The 14723-nt window shown below is 44.0% G+C and overlaps 1 protein-coding gene across 7 annotated transcripts in view; it reads right to left on the bottom strand.

The window, feature by feature from the left end:
• The window catches only part of LOC134294711 (inner centromere protein-like), a 43479-nt gene extending 34228 nt beyond the window's left edge, over nucleotides 1-9251 (bottom strand). Inside the window, exons 1-5 of one of the 7 annotated variants that reach the window (XM_062966320.1) lie at nucleotides 9050-9251; nucleotides 2095-2197; nucleotides 1874-1984; nucleotides 473-484; nucleotides 144-253 (exon numbers count right to left, since the gene is read on the bottom strand). In XM_062966320.1, coding sequence (XP_062822390.1) covers nucleotides 144-253; nucleotides 473-484; nucleotides 1874-1984; nucleotides 2095-2197; nucleotides 9050-9072 — 359 coding nt within the window. In that variant the 5' untranslated portion in view covers nucleotides 9073-9251. Of the gene's footprint in view, nucleotides 1-80; nucleotides 1985-2094; nucleotides 2198-4485; nucleotides 4704-9049 lie in introns of those variants that run through there. The other 6 variants (XM_062966323.1, XM_062966322.1, XM_062966321.1 and 3 more) reach the window with 6 other exon arrangements.
• Nucleotides 9252-14723: the final 5472 nt, after the last annotated feature.

Here is a 14723-nt window from a genome sequence, read left to right on the forward strand (position 1 = left end):
AGTAATTATAATATAATTTTATTGTTATCAAAAGTGTTGTATGAATAATCCTGTCATATTTTCAGATAAATGACTGTCACCTTAGTGCCAATAGTAGCTGCATTCACCTACATTATATTGCAAATCTAGATACCGTTATTTACAATTTTATTTCTTCCAATCGTCGTCTCTTTTCTTCCTCCACTTTTTGCTTCCTCTGCTGCTCTGCTTCCTGCTTTTTCCTGAGACTTTCCAGACGCCGTCGCTGTTTTTCCTAAGATATGCAAAAGGTTAGATTACAGTACAATACACTCCCAAGAGTCAGCACAGTATATTTTAAGTAATGTCCCTGCTGTGAGTTAAAAGAAACCAAGTGGTGTAGCAGTATAAACATGAAACACCCCAGAAAAGGTCTGCATTCAAGTCATGTATTTAGAAACCATTCACCATACAAGCTTCACAACCCACAAAATAAGAAAAAATAGTTACTTACAACAAAATCGCCCTTTGTAGGATGAATATGAAAAAAGAAAGATGAAATTGTTCCGTTTAGGGAAATCAAAGTGCTAGCTAGCCAAGTCATACTTAAAAGTAGTTCTTTCTGCCTTGGTGAAGTATCATCATCATCATCATCTTTATTTATATCCTGCCACCATCTCCCGAAGAGACTCAGGGAAGCTTACAAAGGCACTCCATGGTGCAGCATATAACATAAAACAGTACATAAGTTATAAAAACAGTAACACATAAAATTATAACAATGATCACATACAATGGTACGATACAACTGGGCCCAAATAAGAGGCTTCTTTACCTCACCAGTAGTAACTTAGGGAGAGGTAGGCTGAAGGCAAACTCTAGTTGCTGCCTTAGTGATGTTCAAGACGCTAGGATTAATGGACAAAATGGTCTTCAATATTAAATTTTATTTTATTGGACTTCACCTCACCCCATGAAAAAGAGTTTAGTTCTGTTTCAGACAAGAGAAGAGTCTGAACAAGGTGAAGTATTTTCTTGCAGATTTATTGTGGCCTGTCTTCCAACTTTGTTTCCCAAGTAGTAAGGTAAACAGATCAGACCACATTACAAGAGGAGGTGGTTCTCTTGCTGGTTGGCCTCAACTGGCCATATTTACAGTGCTAATCTTGATCTTACAATAAACCAGTCCAATGATTTATAAGCCTGCAAAGCTACTTTCTGTGAAGTAAGACTGCAGTCCACTAACCTGATGCTATATATGTACATCTTGTTGCAGTTCTTCAGAATCTCATGTGAAGATCTTAATCCTGCTACAAAGACCCTTTTAGTTTGAGCAACTTCCCAGATATACATACAGGGATCATGAAACAAACAATCAGGAGTGTACGAATCTAGGTTATGCAGTAGTAACAGGCCAAAAGCATTCCGGCTTAATATAAAAGATATTATCAGGGAAATTACTTAACTTAAATGGGTCTTCTGTAGCAGGACTAAGAATTACACACTTCTGACCACTCTGATTCTCACAATACCTACATAGTCTCTAATTTAGGGGAGCCATAGGGATCATAAAAGCCTCGCAACTCCTACTTCTCAGCCAGCAACTGCTGTGCCCTGTTTCTATTGGGAAGCACCAGTCTGATTGTCCAGCCCTCTCGCATGAGCAATCTCTGGCTTGAGGGAACTATAATAGGGGCCCTGCTTTTGTCTTATGCACCCGTGGAGTTTGGTAAGTCAGCTGCTTCCCAATCCCCATCAGATCCGCGTCAATTGCAGCTCCTGCTGCCCAGTAAGTGAGCATTGAGATTAGGACAGGAGTCACTGTGTAACACCATGACTATAGTTCTTATGCATTTGTGATTCTCCAACAAGATTTCAAATATTATTAAAAGCAAGTGAGAGAAGTCCTCCTTACCTTGGTGGGAGGTCTAGTGGGTGTGCTGTGTTTAACACTATTATTTACTGGTGACCCTGAAGGTTTGAGTAGTTGATTTTTCTGGAAGAAGTTTTTGAATGGTCGTATGATCTGTCAGAAGAGTATGAACATTTTTAGTGCCTTCTCAGAGATGGAAAAGAAAAATGAACATTTTTTGCCCTTGATAATTTTAGCCTTTCTTTGTCAGAAGAGAGCAATACCTTGTTTGCACGAGAGGATGTCGTTTTGTGACTGGAATTGTTTTCATCTTGCATGTTCTGGACAGATGGCAGATCATCAACTGAGCACTTATAACTTTGTTTCCTTAAGATAAGATAAACAAGCACCGTCAGTACACAGTAAATCAAGTTATAATCATTATCTTTGCTGCCTCAGATCCCTACCAAGAGGTTTGGAACATAGTTTTTATAGGAGAAAGCTAATGAAGCTGGGTTGTTGTGTGTTTTCCAGGCTGTGTGGCCATGTTCCAAAGCATTCTCTCCTGACGATTCGCCCACATCTATGGCAGGCATCCTCAGAGGTTATGGATAACAAGGTAAGTACTCAGTCAAGATAATGGATGCTACAACTGTCTAGCTGATTATGTCTTAGAAAACTTTAAAGAGAGTAGTGCACTACAACTCTGAAGAATAAAGTTCAAATTTCTGCTCAGTTATGGCAACCCATTTCGTAAGCTTGGATAAGTCACAATTTCACAAAGTCACAAAGACAAATGCCCCAGAAAAAGGAAAAATTATAACACAATAAAAGAAACTATACACTACATTAAACAAGATCAAAAGAACAATAAAACCATGGGCAGGCCACATGAACACTAGATTAAAACTCGAGGTGAGAAAGGAAGTAGGAGTAAAAACCACAGAGGACAGAGTCATAAAGTGGCGGTGCGATATGGAGGACAAATATTGAAGGAGAGCAGCATAAAGGGATGTATGTAGTGATTACTCTCCAAAGGCACAACGGAAGAGCCATGTTTTCAGGTCTTTCTTAGAGGCTGCTAGTGTGGGGGCTTGCCTAATCTCACCGGGCAATGAGTTACACAATCGGGGGGCCACAGCAGGGGGGGGGTGATTGACCTGGGAATCTGGGAGTTGTAGTTCACCTTTATCCAGCAGAGAAGGCCCTCTCCCTTGTTCCCACAAGGCAGGCCTGAGATATTGGCAGTGGTGACAGGAGAGCCTCCCCCTGACGATCGAAGGGATCGGGCAGGTTTATGATAGGAGATATGGTCACGAAGGTAGGTGGGTCCCAAACCGTTTAGGGCAGGGGTCCCCAAACTAAGGCCCGGGGGCCGGATGCGGCCCATCGAAGCCATTTATCCGGCCCCTACGGCACAAGGGCAGAAGGGGGTTGGGCTAAATGACCCAAGAGGTCTCTTCTTCTCTTACAACCTATTATTATTATTATTATTATTAGAAACACAACAAGATGAGTCCACAGCAGACACTCTGCTGGCTGTTGAATTGGATCACACGGCGGACACTTCCCAAGTGTCTAGGACTGTGTGATGTATCGGCGAATAATGCGCGCAGATCCCAGTAAGGTGTCCTTCTGCAGCTGGCAGATGGTAATTTTGTCAGCGCCGATTGTGTTTAAGTGCAGGCCAAGGCCTTTAGGCACTGCACCCAGTGTGCCGATCACCACTGGGACCACCTTGACTGGCTTGTGCCAGAGTCTTTGTAATTCGATCTTTAAATCCTCATATCATGTCAGCTTTTCCAGTTGTTTCTCCTTAATCCTGCTGTCACCTGGGATTGCAACATCGACAATCTATACTTTGTTTTTTAACACGATTGTGAGGTCAGGAGTATTGTGTTCCAAAACCCTGCATTATTATTATTATTATTAACATTGAGGCTGGGTGACCATCTGTCAGGGATGCTTTGCTTGTGCTTTTGGTGCACAGAGGCAGAAGGGGGTTGGACTCAATGGCCCAAAGGGTCTCTGCCAACCCTCTTTTTATTATTGTTGTTGTTGTTATTATTATTATTGCTCGGTGGCCAACCATAGTCCAGCCCTCCAACGATCCGAAGGATTGTGAACTGGCCCCCTGTTTAAAAAGTTTGGGGACCCCTGGTTTAGGGCTTTATAGGTGATGGTCTGCACCTTGAATTGGGACCGGAAAATAAACGGCAGCCAATGGAGCTCCTTGAACAAGGGAGTGGATCTCACCCTCAACACCTCTGAGGATGCCTGCCATAGATGTGGGCAAAATGTCAGGAGAATACTTCTGGAACATGGCCTTACTGCCCAGAAAACACACAACAGCCCTCTGATCCTGGCCATGAAAGCCGTCAACACCACTAGGTAAGTCAATGTTTGTTCCTGGGTTATAAATGTCATTTCCCAATTGGTTCTGTCATACAAACATGGAAAAATTTATTAAACTGCAAAAACTTTGTTTTTGCAGGACATCTGCAGCATATTTTGCTATAAGTTTTAATGAATATTTGATAGAATCTCAATGAATTCCAGGGCCGGTTTGACCTATGAGGCCCGTAAAGCCGTGGCCTCGGGCGCAGCCGCTAGGGGGCGCTGTCGACGCCGTGGGAGGCGGGGCCAGGGTTGGCCCCGCTTCCCGCGCTACACACCCTCGCCCGTTTGCTGTTATTGGAAACGGCCGGGGCCTGGGCGGGCGGTGAAGATCTCGAGGTGCCGCCGGGAGATGAAGCTGGAGTGGCCCATGCTCACGTCCACCGAGCCCTGCCAGGAGTTACGGCCGATGGTCACCGAGCGCTTCTTCATGAGGTATTCGAACTCGCGGCCTTCCAGCTGGGCCACTGCCGCCGCTGCTGCCGCCCCTGCCGCCATCTTGGCCGAGACAGGGCACGAGAGCCTGCCTGCCAGCCAGCCAGTCAGCGCGCGCACGCAGCCCCCCTCCTCCTCCTCCAAACCCGAGCGCGTGCGCGGCCCCTCTCCTCCTCCCCTCGCGCACCAGCCCCCGACACCGACAGGCACAGGCAGCGGCCGCCCTGCAGCCTATGCTCACGCAGATCCTCCCCCTTCACCCTCCGTTAGACGGGCGGCAGGCTCGGCCAACGAGAGCGCTGCACGCCTTTGGAGCTGCTCCCGGTTCGCCAATCACGAGCAGAGCCGGGACCAGCCAGGGAGAGGGGCGGGGGGGGGGGGGGTAGGAAGCAAGGTAGAGTACACTGCGCCAGAGGCAGCCAGGCAGCCTGGGCGGTGGAAAAACGTGGTCTGGCGTTCTGAAATTATTCGGAGAGGGTCCTGCTTGCCGAGAGTCCCAACTCGTTGGAAGTAGCCTTCAAGAAGAGTTGGAAGTACATGAGGCGAGGAAATTGTTTCCATGCTTGCGCACACATTTCTATATTTTATTATCACACAAGCATGTGGATACTGAGTTGCTGTGTTTTTTCCTGTCTGTATGACTATGTTCTTGAAGCATTCTCTCCTGACGTTTCGCCTGCATTTCTGGCAGACATCCTCAGAGTTTGTGAGGTCTGCTGGAAACTAGGCAAGTAGGTTTATATATATGTAGAATGTTCTGGGTGGGGGAATAAAGAGGTTTGTGCATAGTGATTCTATCCTCAGAAGTTGTGAGGTCAGGAGGAAATGTTTTCATGTTTCATGTTTTCCTCCTTTCTGCTGAAATTGTCCAAATGCTTGTGGATATCAATCGCTTCTCTGTGTAGACTGACACTGTGGTTGTTAAGAGTGGTCCAGCATTTCTGTGGGGAATTCCAGACTCAGAAACATTCAGGGCTAGCTAATACCTCCCAACAAAGGATTCCCATATGCAGGAAACAGCCAGGCATGAAGCTGCCAGGCTATTCAGTGCTAATCAAGGTTTATTTATTTATTTTGTGTCAAAAGAATTGCATGATAAATAAGTTTAAAAGTGATAAAATAAAGGAATCACAAACTAATCAAGGTGGCCAATTGCAACATTCACACTTGCCACAGGCAGACAAGAGTTTTCTCCCACCCTGGATATTATTATATAAACCCACTTGCCTAGTTTCTAACAGACCTCACAACCTCTGAGGATGCTTGCCATAGATGTGGGTGAAACGTCAGGAGAGAATGCTTCTGGAAGATGGCCATACAGCCCGGAAAACTCACAGCAACCCAGTGATTCCAGCCATTAAAGCCTTCAACAACAGCATGTAGACAGTTTCGACAGAAAGGAGGAAACCATGAAATTGAACAAAATCTGACTACCAGTATTTTTAAAAATAAAATCAGGCCAGTACATAAGGAACAACACTCTGAAAACAGAGAAATTCCAGACATGAATCAATCAGGGCCAGCTAACACCTCTCAACAAAGGATTTACCCTGGCAGGACACAGCCAGGCTTTGAAGCTGCAAGGCTACTCAATGCTAATCAAGGTGATCAATAGCAACATTCACACCTGCCTCAGACAGACAAGAGTTTTTTCTGCCACCCTGGACATTCCACAGCTATATAAACCCCACTTGCCTAGTTTCCAACAGACCTCACAGCCTCTGAGAATGCCTGACATTTATGTGGGTGAAACGTCAGGAGAGAATGCTTCTGGAACATGGCCATACAGCCAGGAAAACACACAGCAACCCAGTTATTCTGGCCATGAAAGCCTTTGACAACATACCTTTATTTCGTTTACAGTGAGGAAGCATCAGAAACAATTAAGGATTATTTGTGACTTAGAGTGCATCTTCTACACTGTAGAAGTAATACAGTTTGACACCGTTTTAACTACCATGGCTCAATGGTATAGAATCATGGGAGTTGTGATTTTACAAAGTAGCTTTCTCTGCAAAGAATGCTGGTTCCTTTTGTTGCCCAAACTACACTTCCCATAACATTGAGCTATGGCAGTTAAAGTACTGTAGTACCAGACCATTCATTCTGTGGTGTAGATCTTCCATAAGTCTACAAAGATGACTACAGTATTGTCACCCACATTTCCCAATGTACTGTAGCTCCCTGGCACAGCACCCACTTTGCATACGAAAAAGTTCCAGGTGCAAACATATCTTATGTTGCCAGAAGAGTGAATACCATCTTCTGAGTCTTCCCTGGCAAATTGAAAAACAGAGTCTTGTACAATATATCTGTGATTTATTTCAGACATGCTTGCTTAACACTTCTGTATACCCTTTTTCAGGTATAAACAGAATCCCAAAGCCATTTACAGAAATTTTAAGGATAGCATTTAAATTCAATCAGTAATGGAAAGGCTAGCAACAATAAAATGCAAATTCATATTGTAAGTACAATAATCATATGTACTAAAAGCATTCTTTATAGTGAGCAACTGTGGCCCTGTTTGTTGCGTTGTCTCCAAGCCATTTCCAACTTATGGCAAACCCTAAGGCCAATGTATCACTGAGGCTGAGAAAGTGTGACTCACCTAATGTCACCCAGTGGGCTTCCATGGATCAGCAGGAACTGAATCTGCTGTTCAGCAGGAACAACTCTAGAGTTGTTGTCCAGTGCACAAATCACTAAAGTACACTGGCTGTTGTGGCTCCCTTAATTGCTCAGTGTTGACTGTATTGTCCAGGACTGGTTTAGGAAATGGGCCAAAACATGTGGAGGGACACCAGAGCTCCTCATCTGAAGCCTAGGTAAATAGCAGGGGGGGAAATCAACTGGCTAATGTTCCAGAGACAAGGGGCCACAGTGGCTAAAACCCTGTCATCAGTCATGGCATACCTATCCAAATGCAGCAAAGGGATCTACAAAAAGACCTTTGATGTAGGTCCTAACAGTAAACAAATGTATGTGGTGGGTGGTCTGGTTTTGAAGTTATTTAAGGAAAATTGGCTTGCATCACCACTCCTATGGAGCCGCAGTGGCGCAATGGGTTAAATCCTTGTGCTGGCTGAACTGCTGACCTAAAGGGTTAGTTTCTATCTGTCAGCCCTAGCATGCAGGGACATAAGAGAAGCCTCCCAGCAGAATGGTATCACATCCAGGCGTCCCCTGGGCAATGCCCTTGCAGGCAGCCGATTCTCTCACACCAGAAGCAACTTGTAGTATGTTAGCTTCTGGCACAATAAAAAAAACACTATGGATTTCTGTCTATCCATAGATAGACATCTGTGGTGCAGTCTTATGTGTGTTTACTTCGCAATAAGTCCTATAGAATTACAGTATGTCTGCTCTCAAGTGTATATGCATAGACAGACGGTTTCAAGGTTTCAAAATACTGGGGCTGAATTGAGTGCTGGTACAACTTTTTCAAAACAGGTAGATTGTGTTTCTTTCATCAGATCCCAATAAGTAACCAAGTTTCTGGAATATGTAATACTGTATATATCTAAAATTCTATTAATATATATTACTAGCTTTGCCTGGCCACGCGTTGCTGTGCCTTATGGGAATCCTTTGTTGGCCAGGTGGAATAGCAGTGAATAGCCTTGCAGTCTCAAAGCCTGGCCATTTTCTGGAGTAGCTGGAGCTTTTTGTTGTATGAACGTAGAGGCATGGATGAGGGGTTGTGCTGCCAAGTTTAGTGTTTCTAGGATGTGTAGTTTTGTTGTTTTGTCCTAGGCCGAAATTTAATTACTCTTTTATATATATAGATGAAAGTGGAATTTTAATTATAATTAATAACACTTTTTATGTTTACATGTGACATTTGAATTTTAGGAAATATCTTTCCTGTTTGTGTATCGTAATACATAAATACTGTATCTTCCCTCTCATTAAATGCTTTACTTTCCTTAGAGAAATAGTAAACGAACTCACAATTTTCTTACAGTAGCGTGTATACATAGGAACAAAACGTCAAACATAAAACAACAATTATTATCATTATTGTTATTATTATGTTTCTTTGCTTTTAAGACATGCTTTCCTCCCATACAAACTAAAAATGGGGTGTGTCTAAAAATGGGGTGCCAGCTAGACCAGGGCGCACTGGGCGGGAGGCGGGGCACCGTCAGGGCGGTGCCCCGCCTCCCGCCCAGCGTGCCCTGGCCCCGCCTCCCACGCAGCTCAAACATATCTGCTTACAGGGTTGTTGTATGTCTTTCGGGCTGTGTGGCCATGTTCCAGAAGCATTCTCTATGGATGCCTGCCATAGATGTGGGCGAAACGTCAGGAGAGAATGCTTCTGGAACATGGCCACACAGCCCGAAAGACATACAACAACCCTGTGATCCCGGCCATGAAAGCCTTCGACAACACATATCTGCTTACCTTTCTCTCACCGGCCTCGGCATCTGAAAACTCGTCGCCTCAGAGAGGAAAAAAAACCCAACACCACTTCCGCCGCCAAAACTCAAAGTGAAGGACAACGACGTGCGCCAGGCTTTTCAAAAGCGTTTCCTGATGGGTCCACCAATCACAACGCGCGGCGGGATTAGGAGGCGAGGCGTTCTCGTCGAAGATAGCTGGAGTGACGGGGAGAGGGAGTGGCAGAGCGCTGATTGGTCTATCCGGAGAAGGCCAAAACACAGCACGCGCAGGGTTTAAGGCCCGCCCCTTTATCTGTTTGCATCTCCTCCAATTCCCAGGATTCCTGGCCATTGAACAAGCTAGCTAAGGCTTCTGGGAGTTGGAGGCCCAAAGAGCTAGCGGGCCGCCGTTTGAATTACAGTTTGTGCCCAGACTGATTTTTAGTCTCATTTCTGGTGTGTGATTTAAATTAATAATCAACCATTTCTGTTATTTCCCCCAAAACACAGACTGTGACATACAAATACAGTAACCAACTCGATTGTCATGATTTTGTGGGGCTTTTTTTCTTTTTTAAAAAAGAAAAAAGTAAAAATTTCTTTTTTAAGATAAAAAAAATATTTGCGTGAGATAGTGCTTGCAGTTCTGGAGGGACCCCTATTTTTTTGCATTTCATAGACTTAGCATGGGGATTTGGTTAACCAGTTAAAATTCATGAGTAAACCAGATTTTTTTTAACCCCCGTAGAGGCCTGCCTCCAGGTGTTTTGGAGGGCTGAAGTTTGCCCATGCCTGATTTAACCTCTAGTTCACTAGCAAAACTACATTACTGTGTTGCAAAACAAGACATGTCACAGACTTGAAATGTTTGGAAAACTGAGTAAACTGCACTTTCCTTCATGATGAGGGGTGGGCTAGATGGCCTTTGTGGCCCCTTCTGGCTCTTCAGATTCTGTGTTTCCTTTTGTGCAAAGGACCCATTTTATGCAGGTTGATGTCATAATTCCCATTGCAGAGCATACCGAATACTGAAATTGAAATAGCACTCCGCCAACAGTAGTTTCTGTTGGCTCAGAAATCCCACTGGTTTTGTGAAACTTAACTGCAGGCAGGTATACATTGCAATGATGTCTTTCCAAAAGCCACAGAAATACGCTGCAACTATGAGAATCATAGGGACCCAAAGGATAAATTGTAGCTTGTCTGCTGTGTATTGGCAGAATCTGGTCCATTTGGGAAAATGGAAACAATGGCTTGTTGTGGAAACAAGGACTAGTGATGAAGCTTCAGCTGAGACAGTTTTCCCCCATGATAACTTTCAGGAGTGAATTTCCCTTCTGAGGAGTAGATTTCTCTCACTCTCTGTTTTTCACCTATGAGTCATTTATAAGTCGGATGTTTTAACTGCCTGTATACGAATTAGCACTTCCCAAGCAACCTGTTGTAGGGACCAACAATGCTATTATTTAGTGAGCCAGGGTAAATGCAGTGTGTCCATTTGTACCCACTGACTATAATGGTTTGTTTCTTACATGTAGGCTTGCTAATTACTGACACTTGATATAGAATACACAGCATTGACCACTAATTTGAGTAGCCCTGAAATAGAATACATGCCTTTTACCTCTCATGTTTCATAATCTAGCACATTTATGGGCCAGCATATTCATGTTTCAATGGAGAGTATTCTTATTTAAATAATTGTAACAAAGAAAAAATAAAGGTTGCTTAAGAAAACAGTAAAATGTTTATTTTGCAAAAAAGCAGAATTTGCATAGTGGTATGACTTCGTCTGCAAATGGGATATAACTTTTAGTAAGCCCCATTGAATACAGCAGAGTTACTTCTGAGGAATCACGTATTGCAGTGGTTCTCAACCTGGGATCTCCAAATGTTTTTGGCCTTCAACTCCCAGAAATCCTAACAGCTTGTAAACTGGCTGGGATTTCTGGGAGATGTAGGCCAAAAACATCTGGGGACCCCAGGTTGAGAACTATTTATTTATTTATTTATTTATTTACAACATTTATATCCTGCCCTTCTCACCCGAAGGGACTCAGGGCGGCGTACAAATTGGCAACAATTCAATGCCTGCACATAATTAAAACAGCAATGAAAATCCAATAAAACAATTAAACAATAGAAAAATATAAAACATATGATTAAAATCCATTCCTCCAAAATCCTCGTGCTGTAGCCGTAAATCAGTCCAGGGTCGTCTTTTATCATTTAATCTTTGAAAGCCTGGGCACATAGCCATGTTTTCAGGGCTTTTCTAAAACTCAGAAGGGTTGGGGCGTGCCGTATTTCTCTGGGGAGGGTGTTCCACAGCCGGGGAGCCACCACCGAGAAGGCCCTGTCCCTCGTCCCCACCAGCCGTGCCTGTGAGGCAGGCGGGACCGAGAGCAGGGCCTCTCCAGATGACCTTAGGGATCTTCCTGGCTTATAGGAGGAGATACGTTCGGACAAGTAGATTGGGCCAGAACCGTTTAGGGCTTTATAGGTCAAGACCAGCACTTTGAATTGGGCTCGGTAGCATATCGGCAGCCAGTGGAGCTGGCTTAACAAGGGGGTGGTATGCTCCCTGTAAGCTGCCCCAGTTATTAATCTGGCTGCCGCCCGTTGTACTAGTTGGAGCTTCCGGGCCGTCTTCAAAGGCAACCCCACGTAGAGAGCGTTGCAGTAGTCCAAACGAGCTGTAACCAGAGCGTGGACTCAGGGATTGCCCGTACTGTGTAAATTATTAATATTGTTTTTCCTCATCTTTTCAGCCCTCCTTTGCCACACAGCCAGGCAGATCTGTTTGATCTCAGTAAAGACCAGATAATTAATCTGGCTTACATTTCTTCTGTACCACACAAGGGCATCAGACAAATAAGAATTCACTGGCTTTTGGAACTTGTTGAAATTGGGTAAGTAATATTGTGTATTTAATAATTTGCTCTTTCTTTCTGGTCTTGTCTGGATGACTTGACAGTCCTGTTTCCTAAGCTAATCACATCTGTTCTTTTAAGTTGGTTATCTAGCTATGGAGTCCATCCTGAAACTACTGTATATGTAAAAATGGGAACTGTATATTAGTTCCTCTAAGGAGCCCCTAGTGGCATACTGGGTTAAACCCTTGTGCTAGCAGGACTGCTGACTGAAAGGTCGGTGGTTTGAATCTGGGGAGTGGGGTGAGCTTCCATCTGTCACTTCCAGCTAATCATGCAGGGACATGAGAGAAGCCTTCCCACAGGATGGTAAAACATCTGGGCATCCTCAGGGCAATGTCCTTGCAGGCGGCCAGTTCTCTCACACTGGAAGCGACTTTCAGTTTCTCAAGTTGCTCCTGACATGAAAAAATTCCCCTGAAAAAATTCCTGATCATCACATATATTTATCTCCCCTGGAGTTTCAGTTGTGGGAAGGGCAGGTTTTACTTGAAGATAGGAGCAGATAGACTTCTGGAGTTCTCCATTTCTACTAGAAATCCTAGTAGAATGTCTACTAGAGCTGCAGACCAAAAGGTCCCAGGTTCAAACCCCGGGAGCGGCGTGAGCAGCCGCTGTTAGCTCCTGCCAACCTAGCAGTTCGAAAACATGCAGATGTGATCAATAGGTACCGCTCCGGCGGGAAGGTAACGGCGCTCCATGCAGTCATGCTGGCCACATGACCTTGGAGGTGTCTACGGACAACGCCAGCTCTTCGGCTTAGAAATGGAAATGAGCACCACACCCCAGAGTCAGACATGACTCGATTTAACGTCAGGGGAAACCTTTACCTTTACCTTACTACTAGAATCCCAGAAATGTGGGGTTGGAGCCTGGTTAAAAAAAAAAAGACAAACACTTAGAATTGCAGTACAGTTGTACCTCCACGTTTGCGTTTTTGAGGTTTGCATGTATGATTATTGCTGGATTTATTTTAAAATATCATTTTTAGGAGTCTGAAAGTCCTCCTTACTTTGGTCAATGTCCTCCAGTCATGCTGGAAGATCTAGAGATTTCTGGAGAGGTGTTCTTAAGTTAAAAAACAAAACCTAACAATTTCTTTATCTGTGGTGTTTCCTTTCACAAGATTGCTGCATCTGTAAGCCCAGCAAATGGGAAGGACTCTGTTTTCTGAGCTTAGGAATTTGTTCTAAGGGCCAATGTAGCAGCAAACGCCCGGTGATTCTACATGAAGGATGGAGAAAGGCTATCCCTGGGGCTGCATGTGCCCCTTACAAAGCTGTTTTCACCACACACACACCCCCCCCCCCAACTCGCTCAAATTGCCTTTTCTGTGCTAAAACAGGTGAATTTCCCCTCCTGAAAATGACTGGCACAAACATTGAAACATTCTATTCAAAATTAAAAGTAACCAGGATCAAAAGGGGCATCCTTGTTCCCTCTCATCATGTTAATTTTGAAATGTCACTTTGTTGTGCTGCTGTTATCAGAAGGAACTGAAAAGGAAACCATAAGCACCTAACTGGCTTGTAACTGATGGTTTCCAAGTTCTGATTAGGCCTAGTTAGCTCTTGGTACCAGCTGCAGTTTGGCCCCAATCCATGGATCTCAAGTCCCATTATATATAATGACATAGTAAAATGGTGTTCCCTCTTTGCAAAATCAAGATTTCCTTTTTGGAATTTAATTTTAATATTTCAAAGCCATGGATGATGGGATCTGTGGATATGGAGAGTCAACTCCAAAATGTAATTTTTCCAAATGTTGTCCTAGATCGAGTACTAAGGGACCCTGGCCTAGAGAACATACATCCTGTCTCTAAATTTGGGTACAGCTCTGTGGCCTTAGTCTGGCCTGGCCTTGAAAGGCTTTTCAGTGATTTTGACAATGCAGGCAGAACACATACCTGCACAAACTTTGGATATTCCAGGAAGTACATCTGCTCCCCCCATTTTCAGGCGCAGGAGATGGCTAAGATCCTCACAACCTTTGAAGATGCCTGCCATAGATGTGGGTGAAACGTCAGGAGAGAATACTTATGGAACATGGCCATACAGCCCGGAAAACATACAACAACCCTAAGATGGGGTTGCTCTTGACTTCTCACTGAGCTTTGGAGGAACAGGGCAGAAGGGAGACTGTATGCATATTTCTTGAAAGCCTTTAAAACCTAGTATGAGGGTAGCAAAATAGTTGCTCCATTCATATATTGCACCTCTGCAGGACTGGAGAAGCTATTATATATTTCAGCTGAGAGGTCTTCAGCAGGAGTTATTGTTGCTACTTCTTTCTCCTTCTACTTTCAGTGTGCTTAGTGACTGTTTAAGCGAGCAACAGGAAACAAGGCTGATGTCCTTTTTTGTGGGCATGTGATTTTTTTGCATTCAATTTAGGCAGGGCCATTGTAATTCATGTGCTTTAGCTTTTCCATATTCATTTGAGGACTTGGGATACATCTACACTGACCCCTTAATGTGGATTGAAGGCATCTTGAAAATGCAGTGTTTAAAATGACACACGGTGAGAACTCACATAACGATGTGAATTAAGAGCAAAACTGGGAGATATTCCCTAGAGATATTAGGTTAGCCCCCCACTCTCCAGGCTTTTCGGTCTAGTCTAAAAACATGGCTTTTTAGACAGGCCTTTGACCTTGAGTAGATTTTAATGGTTAGCCGTGTGGACTTCGTGATTGCTTCACTCCAGCACTTGGATTGCTAGGCCAGTTTTATCTGCAGGCACCGCTGCATTTTATGAATTTTT

The sequence above is a fragment of the Anolis carolinensis genome, unplaced genomic scaffold (genome assembly GCF_035594765.1).
Source record: "Anolis carolinensis isolate JA03-04 unplaced genomic scaffold, rAnoCar3.1.pri scaffold_19, whole genome shotgun sequence".
Taxonomy (NCBI): Eukaryota; Metazoa; Chordata; class Lepidosauria; order Squamata; family Dactyloidae; genus Anolis; species Anolis carolinensis.